At 36.6% G+C, this 23904-nt stretch overlaps 1 protein-coding gene across 1 annotated transcript in view; it reads right to left on the minus strand.

Moving 5' to 3' along the window:
* Window positions 1-23904, minus strand: part of DCBLD2 (discoidin, CUB and LCCL domain containing 2) — an 86315-nt gene that overhangs the window by 12245 nt on the left and 50166 nt on the right. The window contains exons 4-10 of the mRNA XM_039221224.1: window positions 11978-12029; window positions 9676-9748; window positions 9229-9362; window positions 7480-7520; window positions 6455-6670; window positions 5591-5715; window positions 642-792 (exon numbers count right to left, since the gene is read on the minus strand). Coding sequence (XP_039077155.1) covers window positions 642-792; window positions 5591-5715; window positions 6455-6670; window positions 7480-7520; window positions 9229-9362; window positions 9676-9748; window positions 11978-12029 — 792 coding nt within the window. The remainder of the gene's footprint in view (window positions 1-641; window positions 793-5590; window positions 5716-6454; window positions 6671-7479; window positions 7521-9228; window positions 9363-9675; window positions 9749-11977; window positions 12030-23904) is intronic.

Here is a 23904-nt window from a genome sequence, read left to right on the forward strand (position 1 = left end):
ATTAAATGTACTAACTTACTGGGATTTCTCACTTTTTCAGATAATTACATTATCTTAAAATAATTTTCTTAGGGAGGAGTAAACTGAAGAGACGGATGATTTTTAAAGCTACAGAAATATCATCACAGTTTAACAGACTACTCATTCAAGTCACTTAAGAAATGTTTGTGGAGGAACCAATTGCGTGGGGGCATTCTGGTAGGTTCTGAAGATACAATAGTAAACATGGTATTAAAATATTATGTAATAGTGAGGGAAGTCATTTCCACTTTTAATTTTATCAGAGTAAAAGGCATTTGGACTAAGCTGCCTGTTATAATCATCAGTGTTTGTGATACAGTAATATGCTACATGGGACTAATTAACCTAATTAAAAACTTATTGAGACTATACTTGAAAAAAAAATCTCATTACATTATCTCATCAATGATATTCTCTCTTCTTCCACTTGTAACCCTGGAAACCATTCTGATAACTAACTTCTTAATAGGATAATTATTTCTTTTTAAAATCTCTTTAAGAAGATATGAAATTAAAAGTTAAACACTCACCTTGTCATTTCTTATTTTCTCTGAGAACAGCAAAGCCATTTTAAATTAATCCAGTGAAAGTAACATATCTTAAACATGCTATTGCTTTACCTTTAGGAATAAACTGGCAACCAAGCAGTTCCATTTTCATGGCAATTTTCTGCTGCCATTGGGTAGGATTCACTCTAATAAAACGTGCAATAATTGGTGGCAAAAAGTTATTACGCACATCCTGGTGATAATCTTTGTTTCCTTGAAATATCTATAAAAAACAACAAAAAATTGGTACTTTATATCAGAAGAGGTCAGGGCTAAATTATTCCACTGAAACATGTTTTTGTTTTTTTGCCCTGGGCCTTAAATGAGATCTGTAAAGTATAACAGTAAGAATTAATTTCTCAGAAGATAAATGAATCATAATTTGGACAAACTTAAGAAACTGCACATTCTTCATCAAAAACTTATAAAACTATTGAATACGAAAATGATTTTAAGATGATTTAAACATAACAAAATGCTAACTTGGCAATTTGGGAAGAAGGTTTCAATTTCAGTGAGATAGTATAATTCAATTAATAAATCAGTAATTCCAGTGTAATTACCAACTCCTTAAATATATCAATTTTCTTTTCAAAGTAAAGTGTAATTGATCATACAATGTCTTAGATGAAATGCTTTACTGTATGCTTTTCATAATTTTTCTTTAAAAAAGACAGAAAGTGAACATACACGAAGGTGTACATAACAGTTATATACCTCCACCTACTGGATAAACCACATAAAGACACTTCCCACATTAACCACTTTCATTCTGTGCTGCTATCTGAACCAGAAAAGTAATTCTGAAGCACTGTTCCCTGCCTAATATAATGATCTTAGGTGGACAAAAACAAAAGTATGTATTATATGAATGGTTTTTAGATAAAAATACTATTTCAACTGACTACCCCATTCCCTCAACCATTTCAAGAAAATAATGTTAGTATGGAACATTGGAAGAGCTATTATTTACAAAGTATTTTCATATAATTAACTCTGATGTTCTTCATGACAACCCTATGAAAGAGGCAGAACTCAGAAAGCTGCAGCTCATAGAATGTAAAGGGATTCCATAACCAGTCAATGATACGAGCAGTGACTTGAGTCCCTGTCTTCTGACTTAATTACAGGGCTCTACTAAGCAAAAAGTCCTTGCTCCTTCAAGCTAAATCCCCTGGCTAGTTTCTAAAGACTATTAATAAGTTGGTATCTGCCTAAAATCAAAGTCGTTTCTATTTTATCAGTTACTGTTACAGCAAGTAAATAAATGTTTAGCTCTTCCATCAAGTCATGTCCAAATATTATAGCTATTTTCTTGTGGCTGATTCACAGAGCATTAGATTGTAAACTTCTAAGATGTGTTAATAGCCTTCATTTTCTACAAGGTTTGAAGTTGTGTCTCCAAATTAGCATACGGAGACAGTTTCTTTGCATGTAACTGAAGATTTAAGGGGAAACTCCTGATAGATCCTAGAAGTCTGTCTCTACAGTTCTCTTCTCTCATTTATTTCCTCAGAAATAAAATGAAGGCAATTATTTGTCATCTATCATGTTAGTGGAACAGGAACAATACTCATTTTAAGACATAAAACAAAACTGAGATCTTACTCCACACTGCGGTTTCATTTTTATAAAAAAACCTTAAAGGGGAGATTTTATAAAAACTAAGTATAAAAAGATTTGCTATTATCTTTGACCATTTATTTTAAGCTACTGTGTATAGGGAGGTCTATAAGGTGTCATGAGGATAAAAAAGGAAACGGAAGTCAAAATTGCCACTCTCAAGGAACTTAAATTTTACTGGATATTACCACACAGAAATATGGCAACTATTCAACAGCAACAAGTTACGAAGTTATATATACATTCCCACTTTCTGAAAACAAAACCAAAAGCTGTCTCAGCCTGTATGTGCTCACCACGCATGTGTGCATGCTTATTTAGAAAGGGTGTCAAAACAGAATATACCAATTACTCTGGAGTTGGAGGTAGATGAGGGAGCAGATGGGCTAATGTAAGTGAGCCAAAAGATTGGTATTTTATATAATTCAAAGGTAAAGACTTCTACTTCTATCCAGGACACTAATAGGGACTAAATTTACTTTTAAACCTAAGCATCTGAAAAATCAAGACACAATATATGAAACAATGGTTTTTAAATGCTGGACAAAAGGCAGCATAGGGCATTAATCCCTGAGAGAAGGGAAATACATGAGGTGAGCCCTTCTATTGTGCCAGTACTGCCTGGAGCGAGCCTTGGTGTCTCAGTGAATTGAGGACACAGAGCTCAGAGATGGAGAGGCCAGGACAGCTAGAATTTGCAAGACAGGATGTAGGAGAGAAGAGAACTGCAGAGACGGAGAGAGTTCTAGGATCTATAGGGAGTTTACCCTTAAGTCTTCAGTTGCATGTAAGGGAACTATCAGTGGATGGGAAAAGAATCACTGGAAAGGAGTTTGTAGGACAATTCTCAAGACTTCACAGGTTTGGGAACAGCTCACATTATCAACAGATAGTGTGGAGACCACTCACTAATAGGTGGGGGTTTTTTGGGTTGAGTCTTTGGAACACTATTGTCTCTGTAGTAGAAAAAATCATAACTAAAAGCTGTTCAGGTCCTACCTAACAAAACTAAAATGCAAACCTTAAAAAGACTAAATAATTCCCAAGTAAACTGACTGCATCCCAGAATAAAGCTAAAAATATTTAAGTAATAAAAAACACTACCACCAATGTTAATGTTCACAATGTCTGACAACCAATCAAAAATTACCAGGCATATAAATATTTTACATAATATCCATCAACATAAAAAGACCTACATGTGGGGCACCTGGGTGACGCAGTCAGTTAAGGGCGAACTCTTGATTTTGATCTCACAGTTTGAGGGATTAAGCCTCACGTCTGACTCTACACTGAGAGCCTGACACCTGCTTGGAGTTAATTCCCTCTCCCTTACACCCTCCCTGCTTGATCACGCCTCCTCCTCCCACCCCAAAAAAATACGAACTTAAAAAAGAAAAAGACCCACATGTGACACATAGTAGACAGAATTAGCAGATAAGGGCATTATTAAAAGAGTTATTATATACTACGTATGTTTTAGAGGTGGAAAAAAGCATGAGCATGTTCAGGAGACACTTGGAAGAAATTTTAAAATCCCAAAACTAAAAACCTAGAGGTAAAAATACAATAGATAAATACACTGGAAAGGATTAATAGATTAGATGTTGCAGAACAGATCAGTGAACCTGAAGACAAAACAATAGAATTTTCCAAACTAGGACATAGATATTAAAAAAAAAAAAAATGAGTAGAGCACCAGTGAACTGTGAGACATCTGCAAGAGTCATAATATTCATTTAATTAGAATTAGAGAGGCAACATTTTTGAGAAAAAATGGCCTATGATGCAAATTATAACCAACAGACCCAAGAAGCTCAAAAAAGCCCAAGCAGAAGAAATACAAAGACAACTACACAAAGGCACATCATAATCAAATTGCTTAAAACAGATGATAAAAGAAAAATCTTAAAAGCAACTAAGGAATAAAAAGACACACTAACTACTGAGGAACAAAGGAATTGTCACTGGAAACAATACAAACCAGAAAACAGTAGAGGGAAAAACAACATCAACCTAAAATTCTATACTTAATGAAATTATCTTTCAAAAATGAAGCAAAAAAGAAGTCTTTTTCAGAAACATAATAGTACTAGATGTTTTTATAATAGAAGCATGGATAATTCTTATAATTTCAAAAAATTAACTATACTCCACAAGTGTAATAAATGTTCTACAAATAAGTGCAGATATGTTCAGAGTAAATTAAAAAAAATAGCAAAGTTTGGGGTTATTAAGCAGAAGGAGGATAGGTATAAAGACAATACTTTTATTTACATCAATGGGTAGAGCCTCACCAAAGATGAAGGTCATGTGATACCAGAAGACAGAAGAGAGAGAAGAAGGCCTTGAATAATAACAGAAGAATTTAGATCCATATGACAGATAATAGGAAGCCCCTGGAGTTTTTGGAATAGAGAGATAAGAAAAGAGGTAACTGAAGATGATTAGCAAATCTATACATTTGACAGAGAACTGACAGCATCATATAACTCAGGGAAGTTTCACTAAAAATATTTGTGCTTATAATTTCAATTCTAGATGATAAGAAATCTACCTGCCTTGAGCACAAGGATTCTCCCAGTTACAAGATCCTTATGGTGGATCATGAGCCAGCAGATACTTCTGCCCACTCCCCACCCCTTAATATCTGCTCTGGACCATTTCTGCATTATCACTGTCTACTAACTAAAACAACAATTTCATAATTACCACAGAAGTTAAGGAAATTCTTTGGGTAGGAAAAAAATAGAAGTTTCCTAGACAAATGTTGGGGAGGGGATCTTAAAATGACCTTCTAAATCTATATCTTACACTATAATACACTTTTACCTTTAGCTTTTGTCTTTTGTCCCCCTTGCCTACAGAAAAGAAATCTGGGAACAAAATTAAGCTCTCCATCATTCTATGGATCAATATGAAAATCTCAAGAAATTACAAGTTCATTTTTAGGATTTATTTTTTATTTTTTGGTAAGTTACCACCACTTACTCAAAGCCATCTATCCATCCATCCATCCACCCATTCATTCATATAGGCTCTAGGCCCAATGTGGGGTTTGAACTCATGATCCTGAGATCGAGTCACATGCTCTATCAACTGAGTCAGCCAGGCAGTCCTCCTTTTTAGAATTTCTTCATAAAGTATCTAAACAATTGAGTTAAAAATGTAGTCAAAAAAATCAGGAAAGTACTTACCCTTATAATCATTAAAAGGGACCTAGAACCACAAAGAATTTCCTAACCATAGTTAGAAGAGTAAGGCTAATAACTAACAAACCTAAAATAACCAGAAAAGAGCAAAGGTCAAATGATAGCTAACTTTAATACCACACAGAAGAGCTCCTGTGCTTTTAGCAAAGGTCCATTTTTAAAATAAAATTGTGATAATCATCTTACCTTATCCTGCTCCACACCAGGCTCTCTGTACACCGTCCACCTCTGTCCATCATCGCTGTAGAGGATTCTGTAGGCTGACACATAGTAATTGTGCTCCACCATAGTGGTGCCAGTGGTTACAATGCCTAAGGAACACAGAATGGCTCTCATTAGTGTACACAGTCTGATCCTTGAAGTTGTTCAGCACTGAAGCAAAAACACCTAAAATGTACCATCCAAACATATTTGTCAAAAGCACATTATCGTCTCTAAGGGCTAGGTTTCGTTATAATATAGCAAATAAACCTTTGGCTTTGTTCCCTTGTAGAGATACATGAATTATGGGCCCACATAAGGAAAGGACTATTCTGTCAGCTTGTGTTCACATCACTGTAAAATATATCTCACCTACCAAGTAACAGCGACCCTCTGGGAATGAATAGATTAAAATGGTTCTTCTTATAAGAACCAAATCAAAATAAATCTTTAACAAAAATTACCTAACTCAATTCTAATTAATTATTCTGACCATTTAATAAACTGCTCCAAATAAATTTGTATTCAGCACATGCAGAATATTACTTATAGCACTTAAAATTAACTCTTTGAACATAAATTCCTTTTAATGACTATAAGAGATGTCAAGATCACTTAAGTGAAACAGTACCTTAAAAGAATCTTATTACAATGAAAAAGAAAAGTTAATAAAAATCAAATACCAACCCCCCTCCTCTGCCATGTTTTATAAAACCACCTTCAGTAATATTTTAACACCATACAATTACATTTGCAGTGACCTAATTTTCTATGAAAAATCTTTGATGTCATCACGTTTCCGAATAAAATCAGAACTAGAAATCCTTCTAGAAAAGTATGTCTCTCAACCTGTTATCTTCTTTTCTTTATTCAGATCTATCTGTAACCACTGATACTCGTCAGTGGCAAAAGCAGCCCAGGGAGGTCCAGGTTGCTTCAGCCGGGCTTTCTCAGGCTTCCAGATGTTCTCCCGGCCTGTGTGGTCGGTCCACTCCAGCACAGACGATGCTGTTATCTGAGGATCGGCAATGACCCCAGATTCCATCCCCAGTGTGCCATAACAGCCTGAAATGACAAGGACAACAATGTGGTTTCCAGATATAAATTCAAAATCTCTACAAATTTGCTCACTGGAAACTTTCTACTGCACATGTGATTAATACATACTATGATAATGATATACTATGATATGATAATGATAATTTCAAAAGTAGGCGAATGTCTGTTTCTTGTCAGGAAATGTACAGACATGTTTATTCACAAGCAACAGCCATCAGTTTAACAGCAATACGTTATCCTCTTTCTGGGACACTGTCTCCAGGCATGTGGATGACTCCCTCCCTACTGCCTTTAGGGGGCTATTTGCTCACATGTCACTTTCTCCATGAGCCCTACCCTGACTCCACTTAAAACTCCAAACCAGTCCCACCTGCATTGCCTATCCTCTTTTATTTTTCTACATTTTCTAGAATATTATAAAGAGTACACTATACATGCAGTAATTTCTTTATCCACTGTTTCCCGTCAATCTCTCAATACCAGTATTGAGGTACCAAGAAAGGAGGGTTTTGTTTATTCTGCTCACCAGAACACTGCCTGAAAAATAAAGGTGCTCATAAATATATTCTGTTGAATTAATTACTTCATCAGACATATTTTTTTAAAAAAATCACCTTTCTTAAGGAACTTCCCTTGCTTACAGGACCACTTCCCAATAATATAAAACCTCCAGTTTATTTCATTCATCATATTAGTGTGACATAAGAGAAAGTGCAAAAAACAAAAAAGCCAATTGGCATATGGCATGACAGTGTTTAAGAAATGTTAACAATTACACAAATTATAGTAAGTTACAAAGTCCATGAAAGGCTTACCACTTGTCTTAAATGTAAAAAGACTTGTAGATAAGTGTCCCCTGAAAGAGAGAAAGGTTTTCCTTGGTGACACTCATACATTGACTTCCCCCTATTTGTCTTAGTAACACTTTTTCTTTTGTTTTTATTTTACTATATAAAGAACTAAGGCTATTCTATGGCCACGTATTAGACAACTGATACTGTTCTTAGCCAAACAAGTCTCATTTCAAAGCAAAACAACTTCTGAAATCAGCATAAACAATTTTCTCTACAAGTATCATACATGAAGTGAGGAAGTATGCCCATGTAGCCTTTAAGCCCATGTACTTGTTTTATTTATCTTTCATGGAAATAAACTTATTCCTCAAACTTTTCTGTGTTATTTGCTTTTGTTGCAAGTACATTGTAACTCTCAGAGTATGAGGCTCAAGTTTCCTGGGGTAAACAGACAAAAAAAAAAAAAAAAAAAAAAACAGACAAAAAAAAAAAAAAAAAAAAAAAAAAAGCTGGCTACAAGTAAGAGAGCTTGTATTTGTTATAGGAATAAGCATAGCTCAGAACCAGTTTCAGCTACAAATGTAGCACCACATCTGGATTTCAAAGCAACAGGCAAGGGCAGAGGGGACAATGAGGGCGGGGGGCACGTAACTAGTTTGCCGAGGACTCTAAAGAACCGGGGGTGGGATAAAATCATCAGTGTATGCTCCTGACTTCAGCACAACATTCAAACCATTATTCCAAGTGGATGCAACCTGTCCTTACTGTTTTTTAAGGTATGAAAGGAAGAGAACTGACAAAAAATATTATTTCTAAAGGTAGAAGAGGGGAAAGGAATGAAAGAGTCTGCATAAAATCATCTAGAAGAAACCAGGAGAAGGAAAGGTAGCTAACTCCATATCAGGGACGGGCAAATGATAGCTCATACAGGGCCTGTTTTGTATGGCCGGTGAGCTAAGAATGGTTTCCATATGTTTAAAAAGCTTTCAATGAACGAAAAAGAGTGACAGGGCCACGTGGCCCATAAAGGCCAATATATGTGCTCGCTGGTCCTTTATGGAAGAAATCTACTGACTCCTGTATTATACCATCATGAACATGGATCATGCTCTCATCTTCTGAATGAAAACTGGCCTAGGACCTCTGAAGAGAAGCTTGTTTCAATTAGGCTTAGTATGACCTACAGGACTGAGCCCATCTAAGAGGCAAGATTTACAAAAACAGATCCCAAGTATTACATTTCTACTTAATGTTTGAACTTTTCCTGCTTTTGATGTCTAGTCTATGTTTCATAAAACAGATCACTGTGGTGACCATAAATTACACTCTTAAAATATTCTCTTTGGATGAGAGGAGGATTCATAATACTACTTCTGATTTATGTCAAAATTTAATTTATCTCAAAAGTATTTCAGTTATCTCAGTCCATCCTGGGTCACACAGGATGTAAGAAACAGTCCTTATGCCTTCCAATCTTTAAAATGAAATAAAAATTTGGCCACAGACTTTTAGACCCTTACTGTGGACATTATTTACACACTGAGGAAAGTACAAATCATCCTTCTAAATGACTGCCTTTGTGATAGTAGTGAGAGAGTAGTGAGACCTGGCTTGTACTCTTCAGTCCACTCAAGGAGCACACAAAAACAGGAGTGCTCAACCCACAGATGTGATTCCATGAACATCATTAACAGCGATGCTGCTGAGGTCTAACTAGTTACTATCCTGCCCCTGCCCAACCCGCATACTGTCATTAACGCATATACTTACACCACAGATGTGACGTTGTTGGCCAAAGAACTCTCATAATAGGGGATACCTTTACTAATTACAACACTGATTTGGCCACCCAAAATGTTGGACACTACTCCTGCGTGCACACCAGCCATGCACAATGGTGAAGACTTGAGGAAAGGAAAAATAAAAGATTAGTATTTAATTTTCTCTGGGTAATTTATAAACAAGACACACATGCTTCCTCAAGAAGTAAGTCGACCTGGGCAGTTTTCTCAGTAAATATAGGATTAGTGATGTAATAACATAGGACAGACTTGTATTACAAAAATGAAACATTACATAATACTAAAAAGAAATAATCCCTCAAAAATAAATTAAGGTTAAAGATACACAATCAGTACACATCAACCTATTCTGGAGTTTAAAAAACAATAAAGTTAAATCACAATGTTAACAGAAGTCTGTGTTACTCAGACTTACATCTCTGTATCCGTGAGGGATTGTTCCAGAAATCTCAGCAAAAGGAAGCAGACAACCAGCTGGGCAGTACTTACTGTGAAATAAAAACAAATTAAAGGGTATGCAGTGTACTTTCTGGGGGAAAAATCCAACAACGACATATTCATTTTTCGGCGCACTACCCTGAGAGAAGCACCACTTCTAAAAGGCCCTATCAGACTTCATTTCATCTATCCATAGAAAACATTTTCCCCACGTATTTACAATGATTGTATCATATTCTATCTACTGCTTTATTTTACCTCAGAATGAATGGTACACATATTTTTACTATATGATCTATTCATATTTAATATGAATTTAATAGTCACAAGCTATTCTATTTTGTGAATAAACCACAATTTATTTTACCAACCTTCTATGGATCAAATTTAAGTTGACTTAAAAATGTTTGGAATTCATTCATTTTTTCACTCCTTCACCGACCACCTACCCACACAACACATTTGCCCGAATGTCTATTATGTTGTCTGTTAAGTGCTGGGTTGTGCTAAGTACTGGGTTTACAAACATCAGACAAATAAATATGACCCTGTTTTCACTGGGTCTACGCTCCAGAAGTTGGGGGAAGGACATTAAACTGATACTTAAATGAGTAATTAATTAGATTATGATTCTGCTATGAAGAAAAGACACTCCATGAAGTAAGTAGGAAGAAGCAAACTTAGCAGAGTACAAAGTCATACAAATATTCAGTAAATTTACTATGTACCAGACAGCCTTCTGAGTACCTCAGGTAACCCACACAAGAACCCTAATGGTAGGTATCATTATCATCCTCTTTTTACAGATGAAGCAACTGAGACACAGTGTGCCAGGTTCCACGACTGGTAACTGGTGGATGGGCTCCTGAGTCTAAAGTTCTTACATGGGGCTCTGCATTGCCTCAGTCAGGAAACGGGGCTCTAAGGAAGTGAAGCCTCAGCAAAGGGAGGGAAACACACCCTCGTGGACAGGAACAGCAGGCCCATGAGGCAAGGTAGCCTGTGTGTGTCATCAATGGAAGACGACCAGTACAGGCAGAGTATAGCAGGCACTGCAAAACTAAAAGGTAACATTAGTTTGAGAGAAGACTGGAGAGGTAGCCAGATCATGAAGAAGCCTTGCGAGCCACGGTGAAGAGTCTGGAATATATTTCTAAGTATAAATGGGAAGTCAATGAAGGATTTTGACAGTTTATACACATAATCTGATTCATATTTCTGAAAAAGATTATTCTGGCTCCTAAGAAGAAAGAGACTTAAGGAACCATGAGTGGAAGCTGAAACATCGTTAGGCTGGTAGGGCCACAGTCCAGGCAAGAGAGAATGGCAGTTTGCATTTGGGTGGCGATGACAGAGCTGCGAGGAGAGGCTACGAGACACTCAGGCAGCCCTGGGTGCCACATTGGTGCCAGAGCCACCTCTGCTGACCAGGATCCCTCCATAAGTGCTGAAGAGGACACCCATCCCACACAGAACTATCCTGGAAGATAAAATAAAGGTTGTTCTTTGGGGAGTGGCAAGTTGGGGAGAGGTTAGCGACATAGCTCTTAGAAGATGGGAATAGATTTGCCAGGCAGAGAGGAGTAAAGCAATTCTAGGCAAAGGTTCGGAGAGCTCAGAGCAGTGTAAAGACTCCAGAGCCGTTTCAATATAAGTACATAAAATGAGACTAGAAAATTGGCCCAAGAACTACTTGTGAAGATTCTGAAACCAGGCTAAGGAATCTGGATGACATCTGCCATAAGAAGGCACTCTTAAAGATTTTAAAGTAGGGGAATGGTAAGACATGTATTTTAGAATGTAATTTGGCAGCAATATGAGTGTTGGAATAAAAGTCAGCAAAGGTTAATCCCAGTCAAGACGAGACAAGGAAAGAAAGCAGGGAAACAGTAGTAGAAATGCTCCCTGGGCAAGAACACTGAAGAATTCGGTCATAGCCAAAATTATTCTCTTCTCCTTTTTGAGAAAAGATAAGTAACTCCTCTAAATTCATTAGCAGTTTTGCCAGATTCTGAGAAGCAACTAGTCCTACTTTTAAAGTATATTAAGATTATACTTTTATTGTAAAGAAGATCCAAATGCTACAACTAAAGCAAAATATAAACATGGCAACTCAAGGGCTTTAAATAAGCTCTAATTTACTGAGATGTTAGAACAATGATTATGTGTCACGTGTGTGACACATACATTAATGTACTTTATCTTAAGTGTATAAAGAATAATGATGAAGCAGATGAGAATAACAATTAAGGGGAAAAAGGTTACAAATATAGTCATACCTGAACTCAGGTTCCGAAAAACTGGATGCAGTGTCTAAACAAGTAATTAGATCTAGAAAAACAAAAACAAAAAAACAGATTCAATAATACATACATTTCCTCTTACTGAAACACCAACTGTTTCCAAATCCCAAATCATACTGTTCTAAATTTTAAATCTCAACAGCTGTCAAGGCAGTACTAATAACTTTTTACACGTTTTTGTTAATCATGATTTCCTTATGATTTTAAGTATCTTGATTTCTGGGGCTCGGTCTCTGCAATATTGCTACCACATCACCTCATTGAGTCCTGTATCATATATATAGAAGTTACACAGATAAGTATAATTTATAGATATAAAATGACTTTTACAAAAGATAGCTCCTGAAAACAAAAAATTTTTCATTATTATATAACCAAAAAATTTATCCTTTGCTAGTTACACACAAGGAAAACAATGACAAAAGAGAAGTGAATTAATTTTGTGGCTCTAAGTAACTAAAATCTAGTCCATGGCCAAGACCAGCAGCACCAGCATCTTCTGGGAATTTAACAGCAATTCAAATTCTTGAACACCATCCAGACTTACAGACTCTCTGGAAGTGGAGATCCAAAAATCTGCTTTAACAAATCCTCCAGGGAAGTCTTAAGCACACTAAAGTTGAAGAAGCCCTAACCTAAATAAGACAGAGCTTCAAAAATTTAACACTTGTATCTAGAAATCAAATCTGGGCAAGAGCTAATCCGTTTCATGAAGATTTAGCTCACAGGCTGGGTAAAAGGTGCTTTTCGGTTCAAAGATGTCAGTGGTTTTTTTCTACTCATAGCACACGAGGGTAAAGTTGTCAACACAGACCACAGGTCTTTAAGTACCTGGTCCCGCCTAAGTCTTGTTTTGTACCTGTGCACAGGTTTCTTGCCATATCAGCCTTCTTTGGTTCCTTGGGCATATATTGCTCTCTCGACCTGGAATGATTTTCTATAGTCCTTTAGCCTTGCTGACTTAACTGCTGCATCCTCACAGAAACTGTTCCTCATCTTCACAAGTCAAACACCCTTAGTGCATAGTAGGCACTTAAGGCTTTCTGTTAGTTTTAATGGATAGGTGACTATTACATTTTGTCAAAGTACCATGTGTTATGTAAGAAAAATCCATTGATATAATCATAGAGCTAAAGCAACATCATTTTATGATGCCTAGTCTATGGACAGAAAAGGCTTTTAAGTCCTCACTTTTGTATCTATTGTCAGCAATCATAGCATATGGGCTAACAGGAGGTTTTCAACCAACATTTACTGAATAAAGGGATAAATAAGTTTGTGATTGTTAGCATGTTTGGCTAAGTTCAATCATGGATAGCCTGTATGGAAGAAAACTTAGATGACCCTAAGACAATCACAAAAGTAAGTGATTTACATATAAATACTTGGCCAAACAACTGCGCTGCTGAGGGTGACAACAGACTGATGAGAGAATACCCCACATGCAGGATGACGGATACAAATGTGTGTTAATTAAATGGGTACCACTGCAAGAATAGCATCCCTGATTATTCTACCTTACAATTCTGAAGAAATTATCACCCAAATGAAATCTGAAAGAACTAGAGCATGGTAACTGTTATACCAATAGAAAAGTGATATTTTGAGAGTGATTACATGGGTTAGTATCTATATGCCATAGGCACTTAAAGGATAATTAAATCTATGTTTTAGGAGTTTAAGAGAATACATGCCTAGATAGGGCTTCACTAAGACCTGGCTGAATGACTGGGAAAAGCAGATACATTTGAACTGCCTATACTCTATTCCTGGCAATCTTCACATTGCATCAATTAGAACTGATTTTCTGCTTTTCTGCTCTACCAAAAGAGTTTCTAGTTTCTAAGATTAGAGGTTCAACTTGTAAAATTAATAGCCTGGGATGCAAAGGTACCTGTGTGGTCCAGCATGGCATTCGAGCCACAGGAAGAGTGCCAGCTGGCCTCATTACCTTCAGGCCACATGCCAGAATGCTGGTCAACTATGGATATACTTGAACAGAACAGGGTTTTATTATAAATCCATGCAGCACTGAAATTCCAGATTATGCCATGTAAATGTATGTAACTCACTTAACCTTGCTTTCAAATTCCATGGAGGCTTAAAAAAGGTCCCTAGGAGGAAAACAGGAATTCAAAGTGGACAGCTATGAGGAGAGCCAAGAAGACTAAAGATAGAGAAAGGAAATCATGATTACAAATATTGAGCTTTACAACTCCACAAAGGCAAAGAAAGAAAACATCAAGTAGGTAATTAAGAAGCTTTAAAATTTGTCTTTCCTGAAAGCTTTTCCCAAGTAAACAATCTTCCAGAACTATTACGACAAGGTTTCTAGCTAATAAGAACACAGCTGAGGCAAGATGAATAGAACTCAAAAGAAACCATCTGCCTAAGAGACTACTGATAGCAATGTATAAGAAATTATAATGAATGGAACAGAAGAGTCCAGAAATAAATTCTAAATTTAAAGTCAACTGATTTTGGGATGCTAAAACAATTCAATGGGGAGGAAGAATTTGTTAAACAACAGTCTTTAATAAATGGCACTGCAAAAAGAGGATATCCACATGCAAAAGAATGAAACTCGACCCCTACCTCAGATCCCATACAAAAATTAAAGGGGATCTAAATTTAAGAGCTAGCACTATAAAACTCTAGAAGAAACTATAGGTATAAATCCTGATCTTGGATTAAGCAATGTTTTCTTAGATACGATAGCAAAAGCATTATTGTAGCCATACAAAAATACATAAATTGAATTTCATCAAAATTAAAAACTTTTGTGCTTCAAAGAATGCTATCATGAAAGAGAAAGATATTGCACACAATGGGAGAAAATATTTGCAAATATATAATCTGATAAGGACCTAGTTTCCAGAATACATAAAGAAAAAAGACAATCAACTGAATTTAAAAATGAGCAAAGCATCTGAACAGACATTACTCCAAAAAAGACCTACCAAATGGCCAATAAGCACATGAAAAGATACTTAACATCATTAACCATCAGGAAAATGCAAATCAAAGTCACAAAGAGATACCACTTTATACCCATGGGGTGTCTACAATCAAAAGGACAGATAATAGGACTTAGAGAAACTGGAACTGTAATGGACTTCCTTAGGGATTTTTAAATGGTATAGCTGCTTTAAAAAAAAAGGTTTAGCAGTTTCTTAAAAAAGAGATTTCATATGACCCAGCAATTCCACTAGTAGTATACACCCCCAAAACTGAAAACATATGTCCATACAAACACTTTCCAAACGGTCATCAACTAATGAATGAACAAAATGTGATATATCCACACAATGGAATATTATTCAGCCATGAAAGGGAATAAAGTACTCATATGCTACAAAATACACTCTGAAACATGCTAAGGGAAAGAAGCAAGTCACAAAAGACCACACCATATGATTCCATTTATAGGAAATGTCCAAAATAGGTAAATCTATAGAGAAAAAATTAGATTCGTGGTTACCTAGGACTAGAGAGGGAGAAGGTTAAGGGGTAGGGAATGGGGAATCACCACTACTGACCTATAGGATTTCTTCTGGGGTGAAGGAAATGTTCTAAAATGGACTATGGTGATGGCTGCACAACTCTGAATATACTGAAAAATCAATGAAGTACATACTGTAAGTAGGTGAACTGTATGGTATAATAAAATGATAGTAAAAACTTTAAAAGTGAGGAAAAGATGTTATTATAAAAGTAGGAACAGTTTTCCTTTATACAGAGCACATCTACATTGAGGGATAAAATAAAGCCTAGTAAAAGAGCCAAGACTGGCAGTTCATTTATTCATTCATTTGTTCACTCAACAAATATTTAGTTAAGTATGCATTATGACCAGGTGTTGTCCTAGGTACTAGAGATAAAGCAAAGAACACTGAGACAAAAATTTCTGCATATAGGGAGTGTACCTTCTGTGGGGAATAGAGAAAATAGATCTGAGTATGAAATATATATGGTATTAATAGGTGATAAATTAGGTGATTAAATTAATAGGTGATAAATGCATTAGAAAAATAAAGAAGGGCAGCTATAAAAAGTTAAGGGATTCCAATTTTAGGTTGCTGCGGTGGAGGTCAAGGAGGTTGTTTCCTGCTTTCTCCTCTAGGGTGTTGATAGTTTCCTGTCTCAAGTTCAGGTCCTTTATCCATTTTGAGTTGATTTTTGTGCATGGTGTGAGAAAATGATCTAGTTTCATTCTTCTGCATGTTGCTGTCCAGTTCTCCCAACACCATCTGTTAAAAAGGCTGTCTTTTTTCCATTGGATATTCTTTCCTGCTTTGTCAAAGATCAGTTGGCTGTATACTTTTGGGTCCACTTCTGAGTTCTCAATTCTGTTCCATTGGTCTATGTGTCTGTTTTTGTGCCAATACCATACTGTCTTGAGGATGACAGCTTTGTAGTAGAGGCTGAAGTCTGGGATGGTGATACCTCCCGTTTTGGTTTTATTTTTCAGTATTACTTTGGCTATTCGGGGTCTTTTGTGGTTCCATACAAATTTTTGGATAGTTTGTTCTAGTTTTGAGAAGTATGCTGGTGCAATTTTGATTGGAATTGCATTGAATGTGTAGAGTGCTTTAGGTAGTAATGACATCTTAACTATATTTATTCTTCCTATCCATGAGCATGGAATGTTTTTCCATTTCTTTGTGTCTTCTTCAATTTCCTTCATAAGTTTTCTATAGTTTTCATCATACAGATCTCTTGTATCCTTGGTTAGGTTTATTCCGAGGTATTTTATGGTTTTTTGTGCAATTGTGAATGGGATCAGTTTCTTGATTTCTCTTTCTGTTGCTTCATTATTGGTGTATAAAAATGCAACCGATTTCTGTACGTTGATTTTGTACCCTGCAACTTGGCTGAATTCTTGGATCAGTTCTAGTAGGCTTCTGGTGGAGTCTGTCGGGTTTTCTATGTAGAGTATCATGTCATCTGCGAAGAGTGAAAGTTTGACTTCCTCTTTGCCAATTCTGATGCCTTTGATTTCCTTTTGTTGTCTGATGGCTGATGCTAGGACTTCCAGCACTATGTTAAACAACAGTGGTGAGAGTGGACATCCCTGTCGTGTTCCTGATCTCAGGGGGAAAGCTCTCAGTTTTTCCCCGTTGAGGATGATGTTAGCTGAAGGCTTCTCATAGATGGCTTTGATGATGTTTAAGTAGGTTCCTTCTATCCCAACTTTCTCGAGAGTCTTTATTAAGAAGGGATGCTGTATTTTGTCAAATGCTTTTTCTGCATCTATTGACAGGATCATATGGTTTTTATCTTTTCTTTTATTGATATGATGGATCACATTGATTGATTTGCGAATGTTGAACCAGCCCTGTAACCCAGGAATGAATCCCACTTGATCTTGGTGGATGATTCTTTTGATATGCTGCTGGATTCGATTTGCAAGGATCTTGTTGAGAATTTTTGCATCCGTATTCATCAAGGATATTGGCCTATAGTTCTCTTTTTTTGTTGGATCTCTGTCTGGCTTGGGAATCAGAGTGATGCTGGCTTCATAAAATGAGTCCGGGAGTTTTCCTTCGACTTCTATTTTTTGGAATAGCTTGAGAAGAATTGGGATTAATTCTGTTTTAAATGTCTGGTAGAATTCCCCAGGGAAACCATCAGGTCCAGGGCTCTTATTTGTTGGGAGATTTTTGATCACTGATTCAATTTCTTCACTCGTTATGGGTCTGGTCAGGTTTTCTATTTCTTCCCGTGTGAATTTTGGTAGTGAGTGTGTGTTTAGGAATTTGTCCATTTCTTCTAAGTTGTCCAATTTGTTGGCATATAATTTTTCATAGTATTCCTTACCAACATCAGATTTTCTAAGATAGCTCCCAACTTAGCAATATTACTATCAGCCATAATTGATAAACTGCACAAGTTTGTTTTTAACTTAAGTACAATTAAACATTTTTCCAGTACATAATAACTGCACAGGCTGGGGTATTTATAATTGTCCCAAGAAATATTTAAACATGAATCTAATGTTAACCCATACATAACATCATAGAAATATAAATATTTTATAAGTTCACAGATCAATTAAAAAATTGCATATTGGTTACTGTCTTAGAAATATTTTCCATTCACAACACTGGCGATTTCTGCAAGTGCAAAATTATGAAACAGATTTAGATTTCCCAATTAATACTCTGCTCTGTGTTACTGGATGAACTGGAAACACTCTCAGCTGTGTCAGCACCCGTGACTAACAGCAGTATGCCAATTATATTAACTGCAGGGTTTAATTTTTGTCCAGTTGAAGGAAAGGTAGCTGTGTGCCTCTATTTGTTCTAACTCAAGAAAGCATAAAGTACCATAACTAAGTTCCTATATTTATTTGCCAGAAAGAAGAAAATACATGAAGAAGACAACATATATTTGTCACACTTTGTCACCAATCTTGCATTGTAGGTGTGGAAACAGCTACTTTGTTCAATTGCCACAGGATGTGGGACAAGACTCCTCTTGTTGCTAAGTTCTCCAGCCAGTATTACCATGGGACCTTGGGCCTAATTCTTTGTTTCTATGAATTCATCTTTACCATCTGCAATTTAGTGAAGGAAAACTTATATGTAAAATAGAACATAATTTACTGTGATTCAGAGTCAAATAACATTTATTCAGTGGCAGAAACCATATGCAGTACTCTACATCTTATTTCCTTTTATGTACTAAAAGTAAGATTAAATCTTATGTTTCTCTTAGAAATATTACAATGTCATCTATGGAAGCTGAGTCTGCACCAGGAGCTCAGGTGGAAAGAGTCAATGCTTTCTTATGGACAATGTAGGCATGACTGAGTTGCTTAAGTAATTAACAAGGTAGGTTATAAGGTACATATGGTGAATCAAACCCTCTTCATACCTAAATTCCTGTATGTGTGTATTAAAAAACAAAACAATATTAAAAATAAATATAAAATATACAGCATTAAAATATAAAATATATATTAAGACATATAAAATATTAAGAATATTAAAAGATTATAAAACATTAAAATTCTTCTGTGACCTGCATGGTATCTAAGGCACAAATAAACATCATCAGTAAGAGCAGCAGTGAAAAATTATGTCACTGGGTAATGGAAGACACCACACGAACACATACTCACTCCCTTCACAGTATTCCTAACTTACTAAAAAAGAGACACATACAAAACAGTAAAATCATTAAGGCTCTTCAAATTATCTGTCAACTTGGAATAAATTCTATCCCATAAATGGAATCGCTTCTTTGGTTAACAATCTCCTAGACTGTTTTTCTGCAAAATTGTTAACAGTTTACCGGTCAGCACCTTTCTTCTACAAATTGACACCAAAATACAGATATTATTCTGCATGTACATTACACACACAAACACAGTACATATACATTTGTGTGTAAATAGGGATAAATCTAAAAACATGCATATAAGAGACTTCATTAATAAAATCTTAGTTAACACTTTAAGAGTTTTAATATGTTTGCCAGATACCAACAGTAGCAAAAATTACAGACATAAATGAAACACTAAAAATAGAAACCTAGCTAAGTGTAGTGCTCAAAACAAAGGCTTCTATAAAAATTACTGTACAATTAAGGTAGCTAACAATCTTAAGCAACTCATGCTCTATTTTTAAAACCAAATCCCATGAAAAAAAACCTGAACACATACAAAGCAAAACAAGAAAACATAAAACAACCAGTTACAGAAATCTGCACTCTATTAGAAAGTAGTTCTCTATTCTGCTCCATCTCGTTTACAAGCTGATATAACCTAATGTAAGATGGAAAAAAACAGAAAATATTTGCAAAAAAAGAAAAAGTGGTTAAAGAAGGCAGCAATCAGAAAACTTTTAAACTATTGGTGTTAATTCTAGAAATAATCTAACATATAGCAACAATGATCCTGTCAAATGGGAATGTTTCCTAGGTCTAGCTGTTGGTAAGTTGTAAGCAGACTGTTATCAGATGGTAAGGGGTCAACAGGCAATAAACAAACAAGTGTTTATGAATTCCAAGTAGGAAATGCATTAATACCTACACTGGCTCATTTTATTTCACATGAAATTTTAAACTATGTACTATTTTTTACCAACAAAAAAAGAGCACAAACTTTAATATGACCACTACAAAATTCTGGGCTGGTAAAATCTAAAATAAAGAAGTTTAACGTTATTTTTTAAGCGATGCATTCATGTTCTACAGAAGGACGATCTGACCATCAATTCTCAGTTGTGCGCTCACACACACGGGCGCAAGCGGCTGCTCCCCTCACCGACTGATGAGTCATTATTGGTGCCTCGGAACAGAGGCTGTCTTCAAGGACCTGAAGCTTTCAATGCAAATGTAGATGTATTTTCTGAGCGCCTTGTCCTATAACTAAAATAACTTAAAAAGTCATTGCCCAGAGTCATCCTAGAAATGTTGAGTTTGTCCTAGAAGCTGGTTAATGTTGAACAGATTCAAAACCAGGAATTTGGAATCACTCACCTATAAAATTTATTTTCAAGTCCAGAGGCAAATGCAATTTCTAATTTTACATTTTAGAATGCAATGTCAGTACCATTTGTTACGATACTAGACAAAAAGCTCTGACTTACTAACTCTAGACCTCTGAGTAGCTCGTTTTGCTTCTCTCAGTAAGACTGCTGAAACTTGGGAGTTTCCTTCTATGGAACTTCGCATCAGCGGCTGCTAATGTCTAAGACGTCTCTAGGGTCTACATACTTCTTCAACTGCAGAAAGTCTAGCTGGAATATGATGGAATTCTGCCAACTCAGAGTAGAAACACCAGTCCTCTAATAATTACTGCATGTGTTAATATTTTTGTCTTCCATGCTACACAATGGGGACACAGAAAAACTTTTCACTGGTGTTTACAATCTTTCAAAAATGGAATTTATAGGTAAAAGTGAAGAGATATAACTGGTAATGGAAAAGATTGGAAACTACTGATCAAAGATCATTAAAAATAACAGAGTAATAAAACTATAAAAGCTATGAAAACTGGACACAAAAGTCAAGAGGATACCAGGTGCAGTGCCCTGGATACAACTCCAGCATCACAGCAGTTCAGAGATTCACACAAGAGGGCTTCTTTGTATCCAAGTCTCTTGCTACCACTTAAACGCATGCAGGGAGAATCCTAATTCTCCAAAATGTTTCCTTGCGGAACACATATCTGATTCTCAAGTCATTAAAAAGAATTAGAATCTGGCTTAATTCTAGAGTTATATTTATAACAAGAACACTTAATTCAATCATCTCTGACCCAGTGTCCTCTAACAGCCTCTTAACTGGACTCCCTACTATGATTCTTCTCTGTCTTCATTTCATTCACAGAGCAGGAAAGATCGTAGAAACAAACAAAATCACAAATCCAGTCATATTGCTACTCTGCTCTAACAGCTTCCATGTCCTCTTAGGAAAATCTCCAACAGTGACATTTTCTGTAAGGCCCTGAATAACATAACCTACTCACCAAGCAGTCAACTCCATGTTAGCTGCGCCAGATTCCTTCCCAGCTCCTCCGAAGCTCCTTCTACAGGGCCTTTGCATTTCCTGTTCTCTTCCCTAGAATGTTCTTCTTCCTTATCTGTCTAGAACCTCCCAATTAATCCTTTGGTTCTCATTGAAAAGTAACTTCTTCAGAATAGTTTGGCTTTTTATCCATCTTCCACACCTCCCACTCTTCTGGTCTTCTCTTGTTAGAATGTTTCCTTCATCATACTTACAACTACAATTGAGTTACCATGTGTTTAAAGTTTTTTAGAGTTTATTTTTGAGAGAAAGAGAGAGAGACAGAATGTGAGTGGGGGAGTGACAGACAGGGAGACACAGAATCTGAAGCAAGATCCAGGCTCCAAGCTATCAGCACAGAGCCTGATGCAGGGCTCAAACCCACAACCGTGAGATCATGACCTGAGCCAAAGTCGGATGCTTAACTGACTGGGCCACCTGGGTGCCCCAAGTTACCATGTGCTTAATGCCTTTTCTCAACCCTGTGAACTCCATGAAGGTATAACTGTGTCTTATTTACTGCTGTTCTCCCAGTGCCAAGCATACTGCAGGACATAAGGCACTGAAGGGAATATAATTTCACAATGTGCTCTTGCATAAAGGAATGAAAATTCATCTACCTCACACAAAATCATGGCTCTATCCACAATACATAGTATAATATCAACAGGTGTTTGTGAGAGCTTAACAAATGAAGCTGTTGAAGCAAAATTTTTCATGATCTTTTCATTCCCAAATAGTATAAATTTCTAACTAGGATGCTAAGCTGGTGACGTGTAGTGATGTTCCTTGAAAATATTCACAGAAATTAGTGTGGCAGCATGTTTCCTGGGTGGAAACAAACTGAAGCTCTCAATCAAAGCCAATCAGTGTTCAAATGAATGAGTCATTAAAATTTTGTCTGAAAGGCCACCCAAGAAGAGATGGTAAGAAAGTCAACCAGGGTTCTCTTGGGAGTTAGCCAATTCACTTCTAACTTCAAATCAAACAAATGCTTCGTGGAGGATGCAAGGACATGCAGAAACAGAGGCAAAAACTCAGGAGAGCTTTGAAATGAGGATTTCCCACAATTATGCCTCTGGAAAGTGTTACTATAAAGAAGTTCCTGAATATGGTAGATATTTCAAAAACTTTGGAAGCAAAGATTCGCCTAAAATGGTGATGTAGCCATTAGAGATTCCATAAACATATGTAAGTCTACAGTATACTGATTCTCTTATCTTTAACGCAGAGCATTTAGGTGTCTGTGAGGGAAAAAAAGCATCGTAACGTAAATACCCTATTAAAAAACATTTTTTAAAGGAAGGGATACGTATTTTCAGGAACCCTTCAAGTCAATAAATAACAAAGAGAGAAAGGGAAAAATATGAGGCAAAAAATGATTTAAGCTGATATTGAAAGGAGGAAACTCAAGGAGAGTAAGAAGCAAATGAACTGAGTACTTTCTATCCTCTTAACTGTCAACTCAAGACTTTAAAGAAGTAAAACAGAAAGGATGGAAATGGACCCTCATCTCTCTCTGTTTTCTAGCTCACTCTTTTGATGGTGGGGAAATGAGTATGTGTGCATGCATGGTGGTGAAAGGGAGAACTAACGTGTTTTGCGCCCTCTGGCAAAACTGTATCTGTATCTTACAGATACCACATGCGCATTACTAGACTCAGTCCTCATGACCAAGCCATGGATGCTATAGATGTGAATGAGCGGCCAGAAATCCCCTGGCTGGCACGTGACACTGGCAGGTGTGCTCCTCCGACAGTGACACAGGCCTTATTTGTTCTGGTTCCATCAGAAATATTGTTTGTTTGATAGGGAAACTCTGTTATAAGATGGCCAACAGGACTTGACAGAGAATCCCCTTCCAAGTTCTTCTTCCTACCCCACTTGCCATGCAGGCCAAATTACTACTAAGGCGAAATGAGGAAGTAACAGACTATAAACTGTTCCCTCTGCTTAAACCCAGGGGCAGACCCTGGAGAGTGATCTCCTCTGAGCCCGCAGGTGTGAAATAAACTTCCTGCCTTCCAAGATCTCTGAGCGCCGCTTGGTTCTTCTGCCGGGTGATCCAGACCAGGTTTCATAACATGTTTAGCATGATGTTTCCAGTTTTTTCCTTTTCATTATTCCACTCAAATGAGTCTTCTTTCTCACTCTCTCAGAGGAGTTTTATTAGCTTTCCCACCTTCTGCCATAGCTTAGAAATGGGGGAAAAGTAGACCTTTCTTCCCACAGCAGAGTGTTTCTCTCTCACATTCTAAACACTTACTAATGAGACCTGTAGTGTTATCTCAAACCCACCAGAGCTGAGAAGGGAATAGTTTGCATGGCCCTCCGTCATTCCCAGTGTCCAACACTCTCACACCTGGGAGCTTCTCAAGTTTATATCT

Source organism: Hyaena hyaena, unplaced genomic scaffold (assembly GCF_003009895.1).
Source record: "Hyaena hyaena isolate Hyena2069 unplaced genomic scaffold, ASM300989v1 scaffold_969, whole genome shotgun sequence".
Classification (NCBI taxonomy): Eukaryota; Metazoa; Chordata; class Mammalia; order Carnivora; family Hyaenidae; genus Hyaena; species Hyaena hyaena.